Source organism: Molothrus aeneus, chromosome 21 (assembly GCF_037042795.1).
Source record: "Molothrus aeneus isolate 106 chromosome 21, BPBGC_Maene_1.0, whole genome shotgun sequence".
NCBI classification, from domain to species: Eukaryota; Metazoa; Chordata; class Aves; order Passeriformes; family Icteridae; genus Molothrus; species Molothrus aeneus.
The window spans coordinates 1,049,895-1,073,804 of NC_089666.1; the positions used below are offsets into that span (position 1 = coordinate 1,049,895).

Consider the following 23,910-nt stretch of genomic DNA (forward strand, 5'->3'; position numbering starts at 1 on the left):
GGCGGCGGCGGAGGAGCCGGAGGGGCGGCGGGGCCGGGGGCCGCGGCCGGGGCCGGCGCCGGGCAGCCCCGCGGGGCGGGCGGTGGGCGAGGGCTCGCCCGGGGGCAGCGGCCGCCGCGTCTTCAGCCCCGCCGGGGAGTTCCGCGAGTTCTCCCGGCGGCAGCTCCGCGACATGGAACGGCTCTTCCGACAGTGAGTGTGGGGCACAGGGAGAGGGGGGGTCCCCGGATGGCAGTGCCGGGGGGGACGGGGGACCCAGGACATCCCCGTTCCTGCATCCCGGCATCCTGGCTTCTGGCAGGGCGGATGTCCCAGCGCCTCCCGCCCCGTGCTTGCGGGCGGGACCCCCCTATTCCTTTTGAGAGGGACCCCCATGCACCCCAGCCCCTTGCGGGAGGGATCCCCCCGGCTCCTTGTCGGAGACTCCCCTTGCCCCAGCTCTGTGCAGCAGGGATGCCAAGGCACCTCCAATTCCTTGCAGAAGGGATCTCCCTCCTGCCCCTCTCAGGAGGGATGCCAGGGACACCCCTCTCCTCCCAAAACCCCTCCCAGGACTGGTGCCGGGGACACCTTCCCCAGCTCCTTGCCGGACGCGTTCCTGTGCGCCCCGAAATTCTCGCAGAAGGAGCCTCCTGTCCCCCATCAGGGGGTACCCCGGTGCTGAGGCCAGAGAAAGGGGTCTGAAAGAGGGGACCGGGGACCTTCACATTCCTTCTGCCGCATCACCGAGGGATCCCACATCCCTGCAGCTGCCGGGGCCGCAGAGGCCAGGCTGGCGTGTCCTCAGCATCCCTGCCCGCGCTGCGTGCCACCACGCGTGGCGGAGCGTGACTCGGAGCACGAGCTCGGCCCCTGGGAAGGGGGGGCTGGCAGCGAGCCTCCAGCCCTGGAAATTTCCAGGGGGAGCCAGAAATCGGGGTGACTCCAACCGTGGTCACGCTAGTATGCGCGGGAGTAGCCAGGGGCGAACGGGACAGCCCGGAGCATCCCCATGGATCCCGCGCTGCGTGCTTTGTGCAGGAGGCGTGGACACAGCGCGACTCCGGGAAGGCGCGGAGATACAGCACAGGCGAAGGCATGGCTGCGACATGCCAGTACCCTCAGCCCGTCTGGCACCGGGGGAGGATCCGCATCCGCGTCCCGGGTGGTCTCGCTCGGACCCGAGCGGGGAGGCGGAGGAATTGGGGAGCCAGGGCTGTGACCCCCGTGACACGAGGCTGCGGGGATGCGTGGCGTGCGGGCACACCCTGTCAGCAGCCCTGGCGGTGCGCGGAGCCTCCCGTGCCCTCGGGGGGGCTCTCACCCCCGGCAGCACACGGCAGCGAGCCCAGCGCTGCAGCGGGGCAGGAGGGAGCCTGCGGCGGGGACAGCGCGCTCGGGGCCCGCGGGAGGACAGCGGCCGGTGCCGGGGCGATGGGGGCCGTGCCCGTGCTCCCGGCGCAGATGGCGGGGCGGGTGTCGGCGCCGCGCAGGCGGGAGCGGCGGCCGGAGCCGACAGCTCAGTGTTTGCTCTGACAGCTGCGGCGTCTCGCTGCAGCGAAAGGAGCAGCGCCGGGGCTGCGAGCCACTGGGGAGGTTTGGGAGCTGGGGCTTTCCCAAGGGAAGGATGCTCTGGAACAGAGCCCTGCCACGCTGTCCTCACTGCTGCTGCTGCTGTCCTCGGGATGTGACAATCCGGCTGTAGAGGATAAAGTGAAGCAGGGAAGGGTTCTGGCTCTCCACAGGGGAGATGGTGCCCTTTGGGAGATGCAGGATGCTGGTATCCCGAAAAAACAGAGAAGGGGATTGAAAGAAAGGAAGTGCCCTGCATCTGGGGAGGTGGCATGCATGGCATGAAGGGGCAAAGTCAGGCCAGCTGACCTGCCCCTTGCAGAGAAACTCTGTGGGATGCAGGATGGAGAAGGACTTTGGACAAGGGCATGGCGTGATAGGACAAGGAGGAAAGTCTTCAAAAGTGACAGAGGGCAGGATTAGTTTGGATACTGGGAGGAAGTTCATCGCCATGAGAGTGGTGAGGCCCTAGCACAGGTTGTCCAGAGAAGCTGTGGCTGCCCTATCCATGGAAGTGTCCAAGGCCCAGTTGAACAGGGCTTGGAACAATCTGGGAAGGTGTCCCTGCCCATGGCAGGGGGTTGGAATGAGGTGGTCTTTAAAGTCTATTCTAACCCAAACCATTCTATGATTCTCTGATCCTATAGTCCAAGTGGGGTACTAGAGGCAAAAATCATGTGGGATCTGTACCCACAGCCCCACTGAGGGTGATGGCAGCAGTAGGCAGGGATGAGCAGGACCAGCCCCATTTTGGGGTCCCTGGCAGATCAGGAAGTTGCTGCTGGAGACACGGACAGAGCCGACAGCAGCAGGGGAGGTACAGATGAGTCACGGACCTGCAGCATGGGGAGCCAGGGCTCTGCGTGGCTGCTGCAGTGACAAGATACCAAAAAAAAGCCTTGTCACAACGGGTGCAGTGTGTAGCTGCCCACCTACAACGTGTGGAGCTGTACAAAGCATGGCTGTGTGCTGGCTCCCCATGGAGATCCTGCTGTGCCACGCCAGCACGCTGCTGGCACAGCCCACGGTGCACAGGCAGTGGGCAGGGGAGAGAACAGCAGGGTGGCTGTGGGGAAGCTGGAGGGGACTGTGACATGGCCACAGGCAGGAGTCAGAGGAGGGGCATTCCTGACAGGTCTGTAGGTAGCATCAGTGAGCAGAGCTCACTGTGACCTGGGGAGCAGTGCCCAGTGAGCTAAACCCCATGGTTGTTATCCCATGCTGCAGCCAAGGGGAGCGTGTGCTCAGGCTCCTGGCACAGGGAGCTGGCAGCAGGCTTGGCAGCATTCTGGCAGGTTCTCCTGCCAAGTGCCACACGGAAACAGGCACGATCCTGGATAATGCTCCAGGGGGTTGTTAGCAGTTCAGAGGCAGCTCCCTGTGGTCTGGAGAGCTGCCGGAGACCGTCAGTGCCCAAGTCCTTGCTCAGCCCTCTTTGCTTCCCAGCCAGTGTGAGAGCACACAGGGGTCTGCTGCTGGGGGTTCAGTGTGGGGGGCTGTTTGGGCTCTGCACCCCGTGGTGATGAGTCAGGATTGTGCCACCATCCTGCAGGTACGATGCAGGGAAAGATGGCTTCATTGACCTGATGGAGCTGAAGCTGATGATGGAGAAGCTGGGGGCTCCACAGACACACCTGGGACTGAAGAACATGATCAAGGAGGTGGATGAAGACCTGGACAGCAAGCTCAGTTTTCGAGAGGTGAGGGGATAGGAGGCTCCACGCTGGCAGGGAGATGTGCCCAGCCACTGTTCAGGCTGGTGAGAAGGTGGGCAGTGGCTGTGGTGGCTTTGAGGTCTTCAGGGAGCCAATGCTGCCATCTCCCCTCACAGTTCCTGCTGATTTTCCGGAAGGCAGCAGCAGGTGAGCTGCAGGAGGACAGCGGGCTGCACGCCCTGGCTCGGCTCTCTGAGATCGATGTCTCCACAGAGGGCGTGAAAGGCGCCAAGAACTTCTTTGAGGCCAAGGTGAGGCAGGGCTCAGGAGGTCCCATTGCAAGATGGCAATGCACCAGGGCAGTTTGGTGGCGGGTAGGCAGGAGGTGGAGATGTTGGGGTGGGCAGAAGAGCTTGGTGGAGGTCACAGCTGAACATTTCCATCTACAGGCACAAGCCATCAACGAAGCCAGCAGGTTTGAGGAGGAGATCAAAGCAGAGCAGGAGGAGAAGAAGAAGCAGGCAGAAGAGCTGAAGCAGAGGAAGGCAGCCTTCAAGGAGCTGCAGTCCACCTTCACGCAGTGACAGGGCCAGGCAGGACTGGTCAGCGGTGCCCAGAGTGGCAGCGCTGCCTGTGCCAGGTGCCAGCCGTGCCGGGAGCGATGCCCGAGCCTTGTGCCGCCCGCGATCCCGGCGCGGGCTCGGCACGGCGTCCACCTTGCTGGCAGAGCCCGGTCAGCCCCAGCTCCCCCCTCCCCTCTTGCTGTGGTGTCTGTAGGTGTTGTTTGTGCCCCCACATCCCCAGCGTGCCCCCCACCCTGAACAGCACCCTGTTCTCTGCCCACAGTTGCACTGGGGGTTGCTGCTGCTGAGTCCCAGGGGAGCTATGTCCAGAATGTCTGTCCCTGGGACACCTGTGCCCAGCCTGTTTTATGTTGTGAGTGCATTGGGAGGTTTGCAGGATGGGGGCTTGTGCAGGTGGCCGTGGTGGGTGTTTTGGTGGCCATGCTGACCCAGCATCTGTTGGTATTCCTATGTCTGACACCAGTGACAAAAGCTGTGGCAAGGGCGAGGTGCTGGAAGAGGGGCTCTGTGTTTGTGTGTGTGTGAGTGTGTGGTGCTGGAGGTGCATGCCCACATGGCTGAAATGGAGCCCCTCAGGAGCTGTGTCTCTCTTTATTTTGGTCAAAGACATACAGAAAGGCAGCTGCTGGCTCATGGGGCTGTATTGTGTTTTTTTTTGTTGTATTCAGCCTGGCAGGATGAATGTGGTGGCCACAAGTGGTTGCCATTGGTCACTGAGACTCTCGTGTTTGTGGGTGGCTGTAAAAACCCACATCTGTCCCGCAGTGTCCCCCAACTGGTGGTATAGGGGGTGTGTTATGTTTTTTTTTAATTTAATCCCAAATAAATATTATATTTCTAAAGTGCTGCTTGCTGGTTGGGTGGGGGGGAAGGAATCTGGGGAGGGGGTGTGACCGTGGGCATGCAGTTCCCGCTGGAGGTGGTGGCATTTAACAGGGATGAACTGTGGCTCATTGTGCCATCTGTATGGCACAATGGTTTGGGAAGCAGCAGGGGCCTGATCCAGGTGTGGGGATGTGTACCAAACACCATCAGCAGCGCTGCTGATACCTGCACCTGCCCCACCCTATGGAACTTGAGGGGCTGCTCTTGACCATCTCAAGAGTGAGATAAGGAGACCTTGTGCCTAGGGGGTGGTGGGGTGAGAGGGCAGTGTCCTGGGGGAGTCACTGCTCAGGGCTGGGGGGCAGCAGGGCTGCCCAGCCCCTCACTAACAGCATCATGGCTGGGGGGCTGTCCCAGGAGGGAGTGACCCTGTGCCCTGGCAGGGACCTGCCCCTTCCCAGAGCAGGGCCAGGTGTCCCCACCATGTCCCAGCATGGTGCCAGCACATGAGGGGCAGATGTGGCAGTTCCCAGGCAGGACCATGAGCACGATAAGAGCGGGCAATGGGGCTGAGGAGCCCCTGTGCCCACAGCGTGGGACAGTCCCCACGTGTCAGCAGCCAGCAGGGACACTCCAAGGTCCCCAGCAGTCCAGACACTATAAGAGAGGTGAGCAGCCCCACCACGGCACCTTTGCTCCGCACAACCATGCTGGGAGCCGTCTGTCTCGTCGTGCTGCTGGGCTACGGTAGGTGCAGGGGATGGGCAAGGGTCAGGGCAGGGGGGACAGGCCCGTGGCGCCTGCCCTGGCCCTGGGCACGGGCACAGGCAGCCTCTGATGTCCCTTTGCCGGGTGTCACACAGCCTACGGATGCGGTCAGCCGGCCGTGCCACCACAGCTGAGCTCCCGCGTGGTGGGCGGTGAAGACGCTGTAGCCCACAGCTGGCCATGGCAGGTGAGGGGGCACAGGGACAGGGATGGCGACAGGGATGGGGACATTCCTGCTCTGACCCTGTGCCTCTGCCCTCGCAGATCTCGCTGCAGTACCGCAGCTCTGGATCCTGGTACCACACTTGTGGCGGGACCCTCATTGCCCCCCAGTGGGTGCTGACAGCTGCCCACTGCATCAGGTGGGTGTTGGGGTGCTGGGGGGCATCTGTACAAGCAGCATGAGATATCTGTGGGGACTGACACTCGCTCTCCCCCTGGCAGCTCTTACATGACCTATCGTGTGGTGCTGGGCAAGCAGGACCTGTCAGAGGATGACGAGCCTGGTTCTGTGGCCGTGGGTGTGGAGAAGACGATCGTCCATGAGGACTGGGACTCCTACCTCATCATGTAAGGGATGGGAGTCATCAGGGCTGGGTTGTGGGTGGTGTGGCCACAGAGCCTGGCTGGCTTGGCCAGGGACCCTGTTCTCATGGCCAGGGACCATGGTTCATGTCTCCTTGCAGCAACGACATTGCCCTGATCAAGCTGGCAGAGGAGGTGCAGGAGACTGACACCATCCGTGCCTCCTGCCTGCCGGCTGCTGGCAAGGTCCTGCCCAATGACTACCCCTGCTATGTCACCGGCTGGGGACGCATCAGGAGTAAGCAGAGGGTCCCCGGGAGGGTCTCCAGAAGGGGGATGCCGGCAGAGGGTGAGAGGTACGAGCTTCTGCTCTCATTGCAGCCAACGGGCCCCTGGCCACGATCCTGCAGCAGGGTCTGCTGCCCGTGGTGGACTATGAGACCTGCTCCAAGAGGGACTGGTGGGGCAGCCTTGTGGAGGAGACCATGGTGTGCGCCGGCGGCGACGGCGTCGTCTCTGGATGCAACGTGAGTGTGGGCACTGCGCGTGGTGGATCCTCAAATGGTGTGGAACCGTGGGCACTGGGAGGAGAGGGGATGGAGCCACGGTGGTGGATGGCCAGGAGGGATGAGGGGAGTGTTGGCAGGTGCCCAGGACAGATGGCCCTCACTGTCTGTCTGCACAGGGCGATTCTGGGGGCCCCCTGAACTGCCAGCGCGACGATGGGATCTGGGAGGTCGAGGGCATCGTCAGCTTCGGCTCCGGCCTGGGCTGCAACGTGGCCAAGAAGCCGACAGTCTTCACCAGGGTGTCCGCCTACATCGACTGGATCAACGAGGTGCGTGCCCCTTCCTCTGCCCCCACCCCACAGCGGGGCTGTTCTTGCCCCACTGAGGGTCTTACTGTGACCCCCCTGTGTCTTTTTGGCAGAAAATGAGCGCGAACTGAGGACACGGCATTGTGGAGATACCGCTGTTGACAAGATAAAAGCAAAAAATGCTGAGCTGGTCTCGCTGTTTTTTTGGGGGGAGGGGATGTAGTGGAGCTGGGGACACACATCCAGGGCTGGGTCTGCTGATGCCAAGGTCCTGCTTGTGTGCTGGGGAAGGTGTCCCTGTTGTGCGGTGGGGCTGGGCAGGACTCTGCAGAGGCTGTCAGGCACCGCCTGCAAGATGCTTCCAGTCCTCAAGCCATGGCTGAGGCACGGGCCTTGAGGGTTGGCAATTACTTTGATGGGAGAGGGGCTGGGGTTTCTCCAGGTTATTCAGGGGAGCTCCAGGGAACCCAGCTGGCCCTCGGGGACAATCTGGAACACTTGGTAGCTCCCAGGGTGCTTTAGGGGACCTCGCTGGCACTGCCTAGATGAGGGCTGACTTTCAAATGGGGCCCTTGAGGGAACTGGGTTGGCCTTGGGGAGCATGAGAGTGTCTGACTGGTTTGGGAGGGGTCAGGGGTGCCTGCAGGAGCTCTCTTGGAGACGGAACCCTTGGCAGCTGCATGGCACTGCCGGCTCCAACAACAGGACCTGTGACATGGCCCAGGAGCGGAACATCTTACCATGGATCTCCTTCTGTGGTGGCTGGAGGAACAAGGTGGGTGGTGGGCAGCACACAGAACTCCCAGCTGTGGGGTTCCCAGGAGGAGCCCGAGCTGCCCTGGAGGAGGCAGGGAAGGGTTCCAGGAAGAGGGCAGTGTGTTGGAGGGAGCAGGTGTGAAGGAGCTGTCCAGGAAGTGGGGCTGGGTGCCGCACCCTCAGCCCCGTAGCAGAGCCATCCATCACACCATCATCCCATCGTGGCTGCTGCAGCCCAGCCGGGATCCTCACGGGGTGAGGAGGAGGAGCAGAGCGAGCAGGGATGGACGGCAGCAGCTCAGGCTCAGTGGGGGACGTGGTGGACAGTGCCTGGTTTAGGAGCCATGGTGCCACTGGACCATTGAGCGGCACCGTCACCAGCCCAGAGAGCAGCACTGGCACCTGCACTGCAGCCCAAGAGCACTGGCACGAGCCCTGGCACCCTGTGAGCCACTTGGGGACTCTCCAGGGACTCCCTGGCACTTGTCAGCCTGCCCAAAGCTTTAGCAGGTGAAGAGGGATGCAGGGTGGGAAATGGTTTGGATGGGCAGGAAATGTGCTATGGCAAAGGAACTGTAGGGATCACCCCTAAGGCGATCAAAGGCCTGCCTGCCAGTCAGATGATGTGTGGAGGTGGCTACTCTGCACAGCAGGATGGGGCCAGGTACTTGGGACACTGGCGTGGGACTGGCAGCATGATCTGCTGGCTTGGATGGAGAGCTCCAGGCTGTCCATGGGAGGCTGAACAATGTGGGGCACTCCTGTCCCCTCTGTGTGTACCCACCTGTGCCATGGGGACAGCTGTTTGAGCTGGAAGTGCAGGACCTTGGTGTCACAGCCTGTTGTGTGTGTCCTTGTGCGTTGTGTCCCATCCTCAGAGGGGCTTTGGTGTATGGAGAAGCCCTGGACAGGGCCCCAGAGTGCCACACGCCTCTCTGCTGGGGCGTCAGCCCTGCCCCACCCAGCCAGGCATTGGCATCCCCCCACAGTGTGTGTCACCCCAATAACTTGTGTCCCCCTGCCCAGGAGGTGGTCAGGAGTTGTGATCCCTCTGGGTGAAGAACCTTTTTCTAACATCCAGTCTTTCCTTGGCCAGATCTCCACCCGTTCCCTTGGGTCCTGTCCCTGGTCATAGAGAGCAGAGATCAGAGCTGCCCCTTGGGAGGAGCTGCAGCCTCCAGAGAGGTCTGACCTCAGCCTCCTCCAGCTGAACTAACCCTGTGACTTCAGCCTCAACTACTTTTAATCTCTATGGCTGCATAGAGTTTAATGAATATTTGATACACTTACATGTTAATTCTCAATTATTGTTGTATTCTGTTCATACAGTTTATAACTGACACATTAAATCTACAGGTTAACCTAAAGAAGTATAAGCTTTCTTTTTATTGAATGTCTAACATCTTATGTACACCCTATAGGATGTGTCCATTAGCAAGTATTTAACAATATGGGAGAATAAGGGGAAGTTTAAAAGAATACAACAAAACTTTGTGAAGTTCATTGCTTTTACTTCACTATTGAAGTATAAGTACTCATACAATCCCTTACATAAAAATTACATGTCAAAAGTGATCTTTACCCACTCCTGGGAATGAGAGCTCGGGACACCCAGGGACACATGAACAAACTCCCCTGACACTGAGCAGCATCCCAATGCTGATGGCTCAGAGCATAGGGAAGCACTGCCCTGACACATGGTGCCAGTCCACATCCTGGGCTCCACTCAGGGGCATTGTCTTAGGGTGTGTTCTCTTCCTATCTCTGGAGCAGTTCTGTTAAATGGGCAGCTTTATTTATCTCTTCCACAACCAATCCTCCCTCTGGGGAGATATCTTCTGTTAATGGGCCAGTGAGTCTCCTCATATGACTGGTAAAATTCCATCATCCCATTGTGAGAAGCTCTGGGGAAAGGGCCCACCAAGTATTCCTACCTGGATATCATCAGAGATCTGGAAGACCAGGGCAGCCTTTTCCCACTGCATTCCCAGAGGAGCAGCTGTCTTCTCCATTGGATTTCCAGGGCAAGACCAGGCCCATCCACGCCACCACTGGACCTACATCCTTCTCCAGGATCACTGCTCCAGCAGAACCACAGCTGGCACTGCAGGAGGGCTGAGCCAACATTTAATGGGACTGCTGCCACCTCCCTTACCCACAGGGGGTCAGGGCCTATTCTGACTCTGTCCATAGTTTATTTGTTTGTACTTTTACATTTGTGGGGTTTTTTAGTTTTCCTAGTAAAGAACTGTTATTCCTATTCCCATATCTTTGCCTGAGAGCCTTTTAATTTCAAAATTATAACAATTCAGAGGGAGGGGGTTTATAGTTTCAATTTCAGGCGAGGGCCCTGCCTTTCTTAAACAGACACCTGTCTTTTCAAGCTATGACAGATTTTTGGCGCCCAAGATGGGGATCAAGGGCATAGAGAGAAAAAGAGTAAAAATAGGGAATAACAGTTCTTGAGTAATCTAATTTTTCTGTGCTAATATAGAACCTCTGTTTAGTATCACCATGTGGTCCAGCTTACCCTGGTTTGGGTGGCATGTGATAGTTGCTGTATTTCTCCCATTCAGGCCATTCAGGCCCTTATCTAAATATGGGTCCTATAACTGTGCCTACTGTGGCTGTTTTACAGTTTGTTTTATGGGTTAATAAGGTGAGGAATTAATGGATCTTTAAGTTCCTCTGGATGGCAAGCACATGAATTCAGAGCTATCACACACTGACTGTATGTTTTTGGGGGTTACTTTAATAATGGTAATTACTGTGAGGAAATGACACCAGGGGAAATTTTCTCCTAACCCTTCAACCAGCTTTTTGGGTCTACCCTACCAGTTTTCGAAGGGTTCAGGTGCACTCTAAATGCTAATGCTATCATACAATGGTTGGTGTTACCGATATGCCTGTTGTCTATTTAGCATTTAGAGATAAGGGAAGATTAACCTGGATTACCACCCTGACACCTACCTCAAAGACTAGGGATGCTGCTACTCTAGAGCCTGACCCTGCCTCTCAGCCCACCTCAGAAATGAACCCCCAGATTGGGTGGGGGTTCTGGAGAAAGAGATACACGAGATGAGCCAGATGTAAAGAAGTACATTTCCCCAGCTGGTGAGAAGCCCTCACCCTTCCTCAAAGAAGGAGAATCTGATGGTGCAGCAGTGGAACCCACAGATGTTACAACTGCCCAAGTTCCAGCTGAACCACAAAGGCAGTCACAGCCAGCAACAGCCGCCCCTGTGGAAACAAGGAAGTCTAAGATGAAATCAGAACACCCAGACAAGGATAAGAATGGAGGGCTTTCAAAATCCACAGGGGAGCCAGAAGTTTCAATCATCACTGAGTCTCTGACATACAAAAGTCTCCATAATCTGCACAAAGACATTTTACAACGGGGACGTGAAGCTTATACAAACTGGCTACTTTGGGTCTGGGACCTTACAGGCGTGCAACTGGATGGTGGTGAGGCAAGGAATTTGGGACCCTTGACCCAGGACTCAGGTATGAATCAGATTTTTGTAAGGGAGTCTGACGCTGTTGAGTCAGGGACAGTAAGAAAGTCTCCAGTCTTCAGGTCAGAAGGCTCAAGAATAATTCCTTTATTAGCAAGAAGTTGCGAGCTTTTAAGCCTCACTTGCTACACTGAGACCTGATTGGTCTCAAAGTAGAAACATCTCACATTATTGGTGACTATGAATAGCCATAACAATAAACAATGATTCCAGAAAGAGAGATAATAATTGTTTGAATTCTTTTGTCTAAGATTCCCAGGCTCAATCTGGGAGAAATTGTTTCTGTTCTCTCTTCAACTGAACTGAGATATGCACAGGAGTCAGAGTCCCTTTCCCTCTGGGAGCAGCTTTTAATGAGTGTCAGAGAGAGGTTTGTCCACAGGGAGAGAATGCAGGACCACCGCCACAGAATGTGCTGGAAGGCCCTTGAGGAAGGGGTCCAACAGTTGAGAGACATGGCAGTATTGGAGGTACTCTTTGGGAGGGATGGACAGCACAATAATGACCCTGACAAGGTCAGGTGCACAGGGCAAATGTTGTGGAGTCTGGCAAATCTAGAGCCATCTCAATACATCACCTTCATTGCAACGATTGATGCCAATACTAACTGAGAGACAGTGGGTTCTGTCGCCAACAAGCTTAGAAATTATGAGAATATGATCAATGGCCTGGTGCAGGATCATGTCTCTGCTGCGATTAAGGAGTTCAAAGAGGAGATGAGGGAGATGCGGGAGGAGGTGAGGAAGATCAATGCAGCACCCATGGTAGTCACAAGCCTCAAAGTCAGAGCCCAACATCCCCCTGCTAGAGAGAGAGGGTACACCCCACGGTCTGACCTGTGGTTCTTTCTGCGTGACCATGGGGAAGATATGGGAAGGTGGGATGGGAAACCCACTTCTGTCCTGGCAGCATGGGTGCATCAACTCAAGGAGGGAAACACTAACCGAGGGAATTCCACTAAAGTGAAAGCAGTCTCAACCATGACTGAGCTGCTGAGTATGATCTGTCAGATCCCCTTGAAGGTACCTCTAGCATGTATGCCCAGGAAAGAAATAATAACCAGGGTTAGAGGGGCCCTGCCTCTAGCCAGGGAGAGGCGCGGGGAAACCAGATCTTCTGGATGGCATGAATCCAATGGCCTAGGACATTAGAGCCACAAAAATACAATGCCTTAGTTGATACTGGTGCGCAGTGTACCCTAATGCCATTGGGACATGTGGGGGCAGAACCTGTTTCCATTGCCGGGGTGATGGGGAGATCACAGCAATTGACCCTGTTGGAAGCCAGGGTGAGCCTGACTGGGAAGGAGTGGCAGAAACATCCTATTGTGACTGACTCAGAGGCCCTGTGTATTCTGGGCATAGACTTCCTCCAGAATGGTTATTACAAAAACCCAAAGGGACTCAGATGGGCTTTTGGCATAGCTGCTGTAGAGGCAGAGAACATTAAGCAGTTGAACACCTTGCCTGGACTACCAGAAAACCCATCTGCAGTAGGACTCCTGAGGGTGTAAGAGCAAAAAGTGCCAATTGCCACCTCAACGGTGCACTGCCAGCAGTATTGAATGAATCAGGATGCCATGATCCCCATCCACAGAATTATCCGTGAACTGGAGAGCCAACTGGGTGGTCAGCAAAACCCACTCACCCTTCAACAGTCCTATCTGGCCTGTGCCCATGTTTGACAGAGAATGGAGATTGACTGTGGACTACCGTGGCTTGAATGAAGTGACTCCACCGATGAACGCTGCTGTGCCGGACATGCTGGAACCCCAGTACGAGGGGGAGTCCAAGGCAGCAAAGCGGTACGCCACTGTTGACATTGCTAACCCATTTTTCTCCATTTCTCTTGCAGCAGAATGCAGGCCTCAGTTTGCTTTCCCCTGGAGGGGCGTGCAGTACAATGGAACTGACTGCCCCAGGGGTGGAAGCATGTCTCCACCATCTGCCATGTTAAGAGTATAGATACTTGTAGTGCAGAAAGCATACAGGCTTGGCTGATAGAGAAAGGGCATGGTTATCTGCAAGGAGTGCATAACCAGGCCTGAAGCCAGCAGACAATCCTTGAAATGCCCTTGGCCAGGCGATAAAGAGAAGTTGGTCAATTACACAATGCCTCCAGGCCCGCTGGCAGACTGTCAGTAAACTGCAAGGCAGAACTATTGCAGAAGTAAGCAGAAGCATGAACGGCTGGCTTGCACCAATCATAGCAATAGTAAAGACGCATGAACAGATATTTGTAACCAATAAAATGTAAGCTAAAGCTGTATGGACAACTAACAATAGTATAACAGAACATATCAAGCAGTAATAAATCAAACAAGATGCATACCTCATATTGAGTCGCTTCTTGATTCCAGACCCCTTCTAGACCCCTTATCTCTACATCTGGCGCCCGAACAGGGACCTGTGCCCGATTTTAGAAAGCCTTCGATTTTTGGTCGGATCGCTAAGAGGGAAGCTATGACGGGAAGAAGGGGAACAGGGAAATGGCATCTGCTCTGCGGGTAGCTGGACCAGACTGATCGCGACAGTCAACGACTGCCACGGTAAGACCGCTTACTCGGGTCACGGATAGAGAAGCGGCACTCTCACTGCTGGAGAAAATGCTCACTAAGTGAGAAGCCAGCATGAGTACTAAAAAGCTCCATGAGTTTTGCAAGTGGGCTAAGGAAAATGGTCATCTTTGGGATCCTGGATTGATGTTTAGCTTGACTGAATGGAATGAGCTTGCAATTAGCTTGTGGGACAACAGCAGTACAACTCTTTCGCAGTTGGGCAATACCTGCCGAGAGGTGATAAACACCCTGAAGAAGATGGCTGAGGAGAAAAGAATGGCACTTACTGCCTCAGAATTACTAGGGAAAGACAGTCCACCACCTGAGCATACACGCATTTTTGACAATGAATGCTCCCGAACAGCAAAGGGTGTTATTGCTACTATTAAGAACAGTGTCACAGAAATCATTTCTAGCACAAATGAGGGAGCGGGCTTGTCTGAGGTTGCAGGTTCATCTGAGTCCTCTCAAGGGAGACATAGAGGGACCAAGTTGCCGTCTGAAAATACCAAAACCTGTTATTTCTGATTCGGATGGACTGGGAATTCAGTCAGACCCTGAATCAGAGACTGAAAGACCATCCTCCCCACTATCAAAGCAAAAAAGGTGAAATAAGCCATCTGACTGCCAAGTAGATTCGGTCCTTCAGCAACTGCCAGACCTGGGAGCGAAAGATTTGAAGGCAAAAGAAGCAACTCCTGTGGGGGATATGCAAGTAATTACAACTGAAGAGGTAACTATTAAGCCAGTGACCCCACAGAGCTGTGGTCGGGCGTTATCCGCGATGATATTCTGGAAGGTGAATGGCAAGCGTCATCAGCTATTGCCTGCCTGGTGCAATTTAGGAGACGGGCGGCAGGCTGGTGAATGGAAACTGTTTGAGTGGAAGCTTATGCAACAGATACACAATACAGTCTCAGACTATGGGTTGCATTCTGAACCGTCAAAACAGCTTATGACCTTCCTTTCTGGCGCTGAAATTCTGACACCCAGTGACTGCATGACTGTGGCAAAGCTTCTGCTGACCCTGGCACAATATATATTGTGGGAAAAGGAGTGGGAAAGGCAGGCACAGCACATAGTGTCAGTAAATCGGCCAGTGCAAGACCCAATGTATGCAATTAACATTGACATGCTTCTGGGCCAAGGAAATTATGCCAACGCTGTGGCACAACTTCAGTTTCCTGCTGTCTTCCACAACATAGCTGCTGAAGCAGCAAAACAGGCTCTATTTCTAGGCCCCTCTGAACGCAAGGCTCCTTCATATACTACTATTAAACAGGGACTACAAGAACCATATGAGAGTTTTATCAACAGACTGGTGCAATCACTCGAGCAGGCTCCTGATCTATTGGATGACATGCGGAATCAAATGCTGCGAACTTTTACATTTGAGAATGCGAATGGCAAATCCAAGATGATTTTATCAACTTTGCCGAGAACCACGACTATAGAAGAAATGGTAGAACAAATGGCGCACAGTGCCTTGAGCCAACAAGCTGCCTTTGTTTCAGAAGCTGTGAAAAGTGCTGTATCTACTCAAACTCAAGTTCTAGCTGCAGCATTAAAGCCACTGACAAAGACTAATAATCGCCCTAGACCCGGGAATAATGGAGGTGCCTGTTATCGATGCGGGAAAAAAGGCCACTTGCATAGAACTTGCTCTGTCACGGTATGGTGTGACTACTGCCAGTCCAACTCCCACTCCACTTTGGCATGTCACAGTTTGGGAAACGTTAAGAGGAGTGTGGGGAGCAGCTGCGCGCAGGCAATAATGGCTGCTCAAACTCCAGAACTGGCCAACCAGCAACCCGGGGGAGCTTGGGGATTGACCTGGCAACAGCAGTAGACATAACGCTAATTGATGATAAGCCACTCCAAATCCCTACATCGATAAATGGCCCATTGCACGAATCACAGTACCAGATAGGGGCCCTACTGATAGGCCGATCATCCTCCAGCCTTAAAGGAATCATAGTAATACCAGGTTTGATTGATGCAGATTTTACTGGGGAAATCCAAATTGTCACATATACTATGCATCCACCCCTACACATTCCAAAAGGCAGCAAGATTGCACAACTTGTACCATTGCAAAATCTTACCATCCAAGTATGTAAAACCCCCTTGAAAGAAGTCGGTGTGCGAGGAGATGCAAGTTTTGGTTCCACAGGAGAGATCGTCTGCCTTATATTGGATATGCATAATAGACCAGAGCAATGAGTGACCATAACAAATGGCAGTGAAACTATTACTTTCAACGGCCTTGTTGGACACTAGAGCTGATATTACTATTGTTTCAAACAATATTTGGCCAAGGCATTGGCCTCTTCAGCATAGCAACTCAGTGGTGAACGGAGTGGGAGGAGTGTCTTTGGCATGCCTAAATACTCAGCCCATCACCTTCCAGATAGAAGATTGCTACCATACTAGTTACAGTATTGTCACCGCCGAAAGGAGTGAACACCCTGATTGGAAGGGAATGCATGACACAATGGGGAGTTGTTCTTACCACCCCAGACACGGTTTTCTGGCAATGGCCCCTGTCGAGCAGCCCCCCATTCTAAAGCTGACTTGGGTAACGGATGAGCCTCTATGGGTAGAACAGTGGCCACTAAGCCAAGAGAGGCTGCAAAAGGCACATGAGCTGGTCCAGGAACAACTTGCAGCTCAACATATCAAACCATCTACTAACCCATGGAACACCCCCATTTTTGTCATTCCCAAGAAATCTGGAAAATATCAGTTGCTGCATGATCTCAGGAAGGTGAATGAGCAGATGCAAGCTATGGGAGCCCTACAACCTGGTCTGCCATCACCTTCCGTGTTACCAGCAAGGTGGCCCCTGCTAATTATAGATCCAAAGGACTGCTTTTTCACCATTCCATTGCACCCTCATGATACTCAACATTTCACCTTCACCCTGCCAGCAGTAAATAAGGTCCGGCCCGCACAAAGATTCGAATGGGTTGTACTACCACAAGGAACGCGTAACAGCCCCACTATGTGTCAGTTGTTTGTGGCCACAGCCTAGCAGCCAGTATGGTGACTCTGGCCATGCGCCCTGATCTATCGTTACATGGATGACATCTTATTGGCACAAGAAAATCCTTTCACCAATGATCAGTTGCAGATTCTAACGGCAGTCCTGTCCAAGGCAGGATTGCAGATTGCACCTGAAAGGTCCAACGCACCTCATCGTGCAAATATCTTGAGTGGCAGATCACCAATAGTGTTATTTGCCTGCAAAAGACCACCATCACTACTGAAATCAAGAATCATACTGACATTCAAATCCTGATGGGCAATTTGCAATGGGTCCAACCCCTCGTGGGCATTACAAATGATGATCTGGCTCCTCTGCAGCCTCTCCTGAAAGGTACAGATGCTGCAAAACAGATTTCTCTCACCCCAGAGCAAGAACAGTGCATTTCTAATATCGGCACCCTTATATCCACACAGTGGGCATCCCAACGCTACCTATGTCTCCCTGTCCATGTCCTGGTCATTTCTCGACCGACTTCTGTGTTTGCCATTGTGGCGCAGTAGAAAAAGAAAACCAAGAGAGGAAGAAATGAAGACAAACTATATATCCTTGAATGATATTTGTCAGTTTCCAACCTAAATGAAGTATTCAAACCCAACTGGATACAGTAGGAGATGTGGTCTGGAAAGGACAAGATCAGGTGACAGCTGTCTTGGGGATGGAGGCTGCAAGTATTCGAATCCCTATGAGCACATCTGACTTTGAATGGGCACTCAGACATTCTACTGCTCTGCAACTTGCGCTCTTAGATTACACAGGGTACATTTCAACAGCTCTTCCCAAAGGAAAAGAAGCTCAGTTTCTTACAGAGCATTCTTGGATAGCATTGGAAAAATATTCACATAGACCATTAAAGGATGGCCTCACAGTATATACTGATGCTGGAAAAAACACCAGAAGAGCCACTATCACTTGGTACCAGAACAATCAATGGAAAAATCAAATTTTGCAAGCCCTAGCAGAGGATACACTCCAAACATTAGAGCTGGCAGCTGTCTGCTGGGCCATGTCACAATGGCTCTCTACACCGTTGAATATTGTCACAGACTCTCTTTATATTGCTGGAGTGGCCCAAAGGATAGAAGATGCATTCATCAAGGATATACAGAACGAACGGTTGCTTGCCCTTTTCCAGCAACTGCAGAGAGCCACAAGACAAAGAATAGCTGCCTATTGCATTATTCACATTCGGAGTCATAAGTGGCAAGAAGGACTTGGGGAAGGAAACCACAGAGCTGATCAGTTGGTTAGCATGGTAAAGAAAAATCAAGTACCAGTCAATCAATTTGAAGCAGCCAGAATCTCCCATGAACAGTTTCTTCAGAATGCTAAAGGATTAAGGCGGCAATTCTCTTTATCAATAAATGAGGCCAAAGGCATAGTCTGCACTTGCCCTCAATGCAGCAATCATGGACCAGGCCTCAGAATAGGAGTAAATCCAAAAGGTTTACAAGCCTTAGAACTCTGGCAAATGGATGTAACTCATGTACCCAAGTTCAGAAGATTAAAATATGTTCATGTCACCGTCTATACCTTTTCAAAATTTATATGGGCCACTGCACAACCAGGAGAAAAAGCTGTTCATGTTTGTAAACATTTGACTGCCTGCTTCACCGTTTTGGGCGTACCAGAGCTGAGAAAAACTGATAATGGGCCCGCCTACACTAGCAATGTGGTCTGACAATTCATGCTCACATGGCGAGTGCAACACAAAACAGGCATTCCAAACTCCCCTACAGGACAAGCTATTGTAGAGAGAAACAACAGAACTTTAAAGGACTATTTAAGCAAATTCAAGGAGGTCCTCAATCCAAAAGAACTAGTGAATCGAACCTTATTTGTGTTGAAACATCTTAGCAAGCAGCTCAGCTCTTTGAGTGAGATCAGCTCTTTGATGAATTCAGCTCTTTAACAATTTCAGCTCTTTGCTTGCTAAGTGCCTCAGCAGATGCAGGGATGAGAGAAGAGAAGAGTTGTATGAAGTTCCACAGATTTTTATAATAAGCTTTATTGGCAGCTTCTACTAAGGGTGACAGTGACAGCTCTTCTGCCAAACTGGTCAGAAGTAGGGATTATATGGGGTATGTGGGTTTTGGCAAACAGTCCAACAGAATGGGTCAAGGTGAATATGACCTATAGTGTTACAGAGAGATAACAAGGGTCCGAAGGTGGAAGACGGGTTTCTTGGTCCAGTCATCATGACTAGGCATTTCTTATCTAAGGCAACTGACCACCAGGGGGGCCTTGCAAGCTCTGTGGCTGCTACACTTGGGGGAGAACCCTTTAGAAATTGGGAAATGGACTTAGCAAAAGTGACCTAGATGGTCAATACCTGAGGGCCCATCAATCGAGCTGGTCCTGCCCAGTCTGAGCCCTTGCACAAAGTGGATAGAAACAATGTCCCTGTGGTACATATGAAAGGTATTTTAGGAAAGACTACTTGGATTAATCCCACCTCAGGCAAAGACAAACCCATCTGTGGGATTGTTTTTGCTCAAGGACCTGGTTACACTTGGTGGGTAATGCAGAAAGATAGAGAAACCCATTGTGTACCACAGGAAAACCTAGTTTTAAGTGAGAACTGTGTGTAAGATTTCATTGAGTAGAGTTTATTTATTTGAGTATGATGCAGAAAGTAATAGAATAAGGAGTGAGTAATGCCTTAGGCTGGAAATGGGTGTGTGTATTCTATTCCTATATGTGGAGCAGTTCTCTTCTGTTAAATGGGCAGTTTTATTTATCTCTTCCACAACCAATCCTCCCTCTGGGAGATATCTTCTGTTAATGGGCCATTGAGTCTCACCACATGACTGATAAAATTCCATCATCCCATTGTGAGAAGCTCTGCCCAGAGGGAGGAGCCAAGCATTACTACCTGGATATAATCTGACATTTGGAAGACCAGGGCAGCCTTTTCCCACTGCATTCCCAGAGGAGCAGCTGTCTTTCCACTGGATTCCCAGTGCAAGACCAGGCCCATCTACACCAACCCTGGACCTTCAGAGGAAACTCCACCCTTCTACAGGATCCCTGCTCCAACAGAACGACAGCTGGCACTGCAGGAGGGCTGAGCCAACATTTAATGGGACTGCTGCCAACAGGGTGTCAGGGCCTATTCTGACTCTGTCAATAGTTTATTTGTTTGTACTATTACATTTGTATTTTCTTAGTTTTCCTAGTAAAGAACTGTTATTCCTATTCCCATATCTTTGCCTGAGAGCTGTTTAATTTCAAAATTTTAGCAATTCAGAGGGAGGGGGTTTATATTTTCCATTTCAGGGGATGTTCCTGCCTTCCTTAGCAGACACCTGTCTTTTCAATCCAAGACAGGCATCCAGCACTGAAACGCAAGGAGGAGGGAGAAGAGCAGTGGGGCCCATGGAGAAAGCCCAAAAGAGCATTTCCCCATCTCTCCCTCAGCCCCCACTCTCCTCCAGCTCCACCACACACCCCAACACCACAGCTGTGCCACTGCAATGCTTCTGGTCTGTTCTAACCTCCACCAAGAATGTCCCAGGAAGGGACAAGCCACTGCAGTCCACATCATGGAAGAAGGAAAAGGAAAAGATGGAGCCATCTCTGCCCAAACTCAAGCACCAGCTCCCTGCACCCCCAGCCCATGGGACAGCCCAGTCCCAAGGCTCCACTGGCAAGAGAACTGGGGAAATAAACAGGGAGAAGAGTGCACGGTCACCTTTCTCAAAGGAAAACAGGTCCAGGGGAGATGAGATCAGCCCCAGCACCACCTGTACACCCAGGTGCCCTGTGCAGAAGTAGCCAAGACAGAACAGGGCAATCCAGATTCTCACACCACAGGTGGTGGGGAAGGGGGCACATGTGCAACTGAGTTCTTGGAAAACCTTGGGCAGAGGCAAGGCCATTCCAGCCACATCCTGGCTCCTGCTGGACCCCCTTGGGGTGCTTGGCTGGCCCTGGCTCCCTCTGGCAGAAGTAGCCACACCTGTCCAGGTGCTCTTCTCCAGCCACACGTGGGCATTGGCCTCCACCACTGCCCTGGGGCACCCACCACCAACCAAAGATACAAAGATACAAAAAGAACCCCCAAAAATAAACTTCTACAGTTATCTTCAAACCATAATCACAACAATCTAAAATGACAACATAAAGGAAAGCAAAAGCCACCCAAATCCAAACGCATGCAATTGACTGTCATACATGGAACAGCCACTCACCCCCAGGCTTTCCTGAGCACAGAATGTACCACCAGCACCCACGATGATGCCACAGCCAAGGCAGCAGCCAGGAAGAAGCACCCAGACATGCCAAGGATGGATACACAAGGTGAACAAACACTGACAGGGACTCAGAGATCCCCAGTGATGAGCCTTTCAGGAAAGCGAGCACCTTATCTCTGGGGAACTGAGGAGCCGGGTGTTAGGAAGGATGAAAGTTTGAAAAAAAAGTCAGACAGATATGCATGCTTAGCAGAAAGATTTTTGGATGTAGAATCCAAAGAAGGAATAGAAATGAAAGCAAGTTTGGATATAGAAGAATAATAGATGTGTTAATTAACAATTGCGGATCCAGTTCTGCTGGACAACAAAAAGGCAAAGGTTATGTCGAGATGGTAAGAGGTTTTATGACTTAGAGAAAAGGATAAACCCACCTCAAAAAAGAAAATTATTTTACCAAGCAGAAAGATAGCACAGGCAAACAAATCTGCCAATCTTGCAAGTAGAAAAAAGGTCTCAGAATTTTCCACTGAAAGAAAACTGAAAAACAAATTCTAGCTTAAACTGTAACGTACTAACTTTTAGTGATTGGAGAATAGTAACATGAATCTGGTAATTATAGCAGTTATGATAGGCTATGATAGGTAAAAGTAAAGGTATAGATTGGTTCTACTGCACTAAAACACACAGCAAAGAAAAGTCTAGAATTGATTGTATCCAAAATTAAAGGGTCTCCAAGCCTGCCTGCAGCTGGAACTGAAAGCTGTAGGCACAGGCTCTGTCACCCATGATCCTGGACTGCTGTAAATTCTTGGAAGTAATAAACTGCATTTTGGAGACCCACCTGGACTCACACATCCCTCATTTCGGCTCTTACAGCTGGGGGCAGAGAGTGTCCTGGGGGAGTCACTGCTCAGGGCTGGGGGGCAGCAGGGCTGCCCAGCCCCTCACTGACAGCATCATGGCTGGGGGGCTGTCCCAGGAGGGAGTGACCCTGTGCCCCAACAGGGACCCTGCCCCTTCCCAGAGCAGGGCCAGGTGTCCCCACCATGTCCCAGCATGGTGCCAGCACATGAGGGGCAGATGTGGCAGTTCCCAGGCAGGACCGTGAGTGCGATAAGAGCGGGCAATGGGGCTGAGGAGCCCCTGTGCCCACAGCGTGGGACAGTCCCCATGTGTCAGCAGCCAGCAGGGACACTCCAAGGTCCCCAGCAGTCCAGACACTATAAGAGGGGTGAGCAGCCCCACCACGGCACCTTTGCTCCGCACAACCATGCTGGGAGCCGTCTGTCTCGTCGTGCTGCTGGGCTACGGTAGGTGCAGGGGATGGGCAAGGGTCAGGGCAGGGGGGACAGGCCCGTGGCGCCTGCCCTGGCCCTGGGCACGGGCACAGGCAGCCTCTGATGTCCCTTTGCCGGGTGTCACACAGCCTACGGATGCGGTCAGCCGGCCGTGCCACCACAGCTGAGCTCCCGCGTGGTGGGCGGTGAAGACGCTGTAGCCCACAGCTGGCCATGGCAGGTGAGGGGGCACAGGGACAGGGATGGCGACAGGGATGGGGACATTCCTGCTCTGACCCTGTGCCTCTGCCCTCGCAGATCTCGCTGCAGTACCGCAGCTCTGGATCCTGGTACCACACTTGTGGCGGGACCCTCATTGCCCCCCAGTGGGTGCTGACAGCTGCCCACTGCATCAGGTGGGTGTTGGGGTGTTGGGGGGCATCTGTACAAGCAGCATGAGATATCTGTGGGGACTGACACTCTCTCTCCCCCTGGCAGCTCTTACATGACCTATCGTGTGGTGCTGGGCAAGCAGGACCTGTCAGAGGATGACGAGCCTGGTTCTGTGGCTGTGGGTGTGGAGAAGACGATCGTCCATGAGGACTGGGACTCCTACCTCATCATGTAAGGGATGGGAGTCATCAGGGCTGGGTTGTGGGTGGTGTGGCCACAGAGCCTGGCTGGCTTGGCCAGGGACCCTGTTCTCATGGCCAGGGACCATGGTTCATGTCTCCTTGCAGCAACGACATTGCCCTGATCAAGCTGGCAGAGGAGGTGCAGGAGACTGACACCATCCGTGCCTCCTGCCTGCCGGCTGCTGGCAAGGTCCTGCCCAATGACTACCCCTGCTATGTCACCGGCTGGGGACGCATCAGGAGTAAGCAGAGGGTCCCCGGGAGGGTCTCCAGAAGGGCGATGCCGGCAGAGGGTGAGAGGTACGAGCTTCTGCTCTCATTGCAGCCAACGGGCCCCTGGCCACGATCCTGCAGCAGGGTCTGCTGCCCGTGGTGGACTATGAGACCTGCTCCAAGAGGGACTGGTGGGGCAGCCTTGTGGAGGAGACCATGGTGTGCGCCGGCGGCGACGGCGTCGTCTCTGGATGCAACGTGAGTGTGGGCACTGCGCGTGGTGGATCCCCAAATGGTGAGGAACCGTGGGCACTGGGAGGAGAGGGGATGGAGCCACGGTGGTGGATGGCCAGGAGGGATGAGGGGAGTGTTGGCAGGTGCCCAGGACAGATGGCCCTCACTGTCTGTCTGCACAGGGCGATTCTGGGGGCCCCCTGAACTGCCAGCGCGACGATGGGATCTGGGAGGTCGAGGGCATCGTCAGCTTCGGCTCCGGCCTGGGCTGCAACGTGGCCAAGAAGCCGACAGTCTTCACCAGGGTGTCCGCCTACATCGACTGGATCAACGAGGTGGGTGCCCCTTCCTCTGCCCCCACCCCACAGCGGGGCTGTTCTTGCCCCACTGAGGCTCTTACTGTGACCCCCCTGTGTCTTTTTGGCAGAAAATGAGCACGAACTGAGGACACGGCATTGTGGAGATACCGCTGTTGACAAGATAAAAGCAAAAAATGCTGAGCTGGTCTCGCTGTTTTTTTGGGGGGAGGGGATGTAGTGGAGCTGGGGACACACATCCAGGGCTGGGTCTGCTGATGCCAAGGTCCTGCTTGTGTGCTGGGGAAGGTGTCCCTGTTGTGCGGTGGGGCTGGGCAGGACTCTGCAGAGGCTGTCAGGCACCGCCTGCAAGATGCTTCCAGTCCTCAAGCCATGGCTGAGGCACGGGCCTTGAGGGTTGGCAATTACTTTGATGGGAGAGGGGCTGGGGTTTCTCCAG

The 23,910-nt window shown here is 53.5% G+C and overlaps 2 protein-coding genes and 1 pseudogene across 3 annotated transcripts; all 3 read left to right on the top strand.

Moving 5' to 3' along the window:
* The first annotated feature begins 56 nt into the window (after positions 1-56).
* Positions 57-4,632, top strand: EFHD2 (EF-hand domain family member D2). 2 transcript variants are annotated; one of them, XM_066564221.1, is made up of 4 exons: positions 57-192; positions 3,104-3,251; positions 3,383-3,517; positions 3,656-4,632. In XM_066564221.1, exons 1-4 carry the CDS (start codon positions 173-175, stop codon positions 3,788-3,790), a joined length of 438 nt encoding a protein of 145 aa, XP_066420318.1. In that variant the 5' UTR covers positions 57-172; the 3' UTR covers positions 3,791-4,632. The 2 variants fall into 2 exon arrangements, with proteins under 2 accessions (XP_066420318.1, XP_066420316.1); XM_066564219.1 differs by lacking the exon at positions 57-192 and adding an exon at positions 930-1,075.
* Positions 4,633-4,738: 106 nt separating this feature from the next.
* Positions 4,739-9,741, top strand: LOC136565565 (chymotrypsin-C-like). Its single transcript, XM_066564218.1, has 8 exons — positions 4,739-5,362; positions 5,479-5,570; positions 5,648-5,745; positions 5,828-5,953; positions 6,070-6,206; positions 6,290-6,435; positions 6,594-6,746; positions 6,839-9,741. Exons 1-8 carry the CDS (start codon positions 5,179-5,181, stop codon positions 6,854-6,856), a joined length of 954 nt encoding a protein of 317 aa, XP_066420315.1. The 5' UTR covers positions 4,739-5,178; the 3' UTR covers positions 6,857-9,741.
* Positions 9,742-21,725: 11,984 nt separating this feature from the next.
* On the top strand, positions 21,726-23,545 carry LOC136565381 (chymotrypsin-C-like; annotated as a pseudogene).
* The last annotated feature ends 365 nt before the right edge of the window (positions 23,546-23,910 follow it).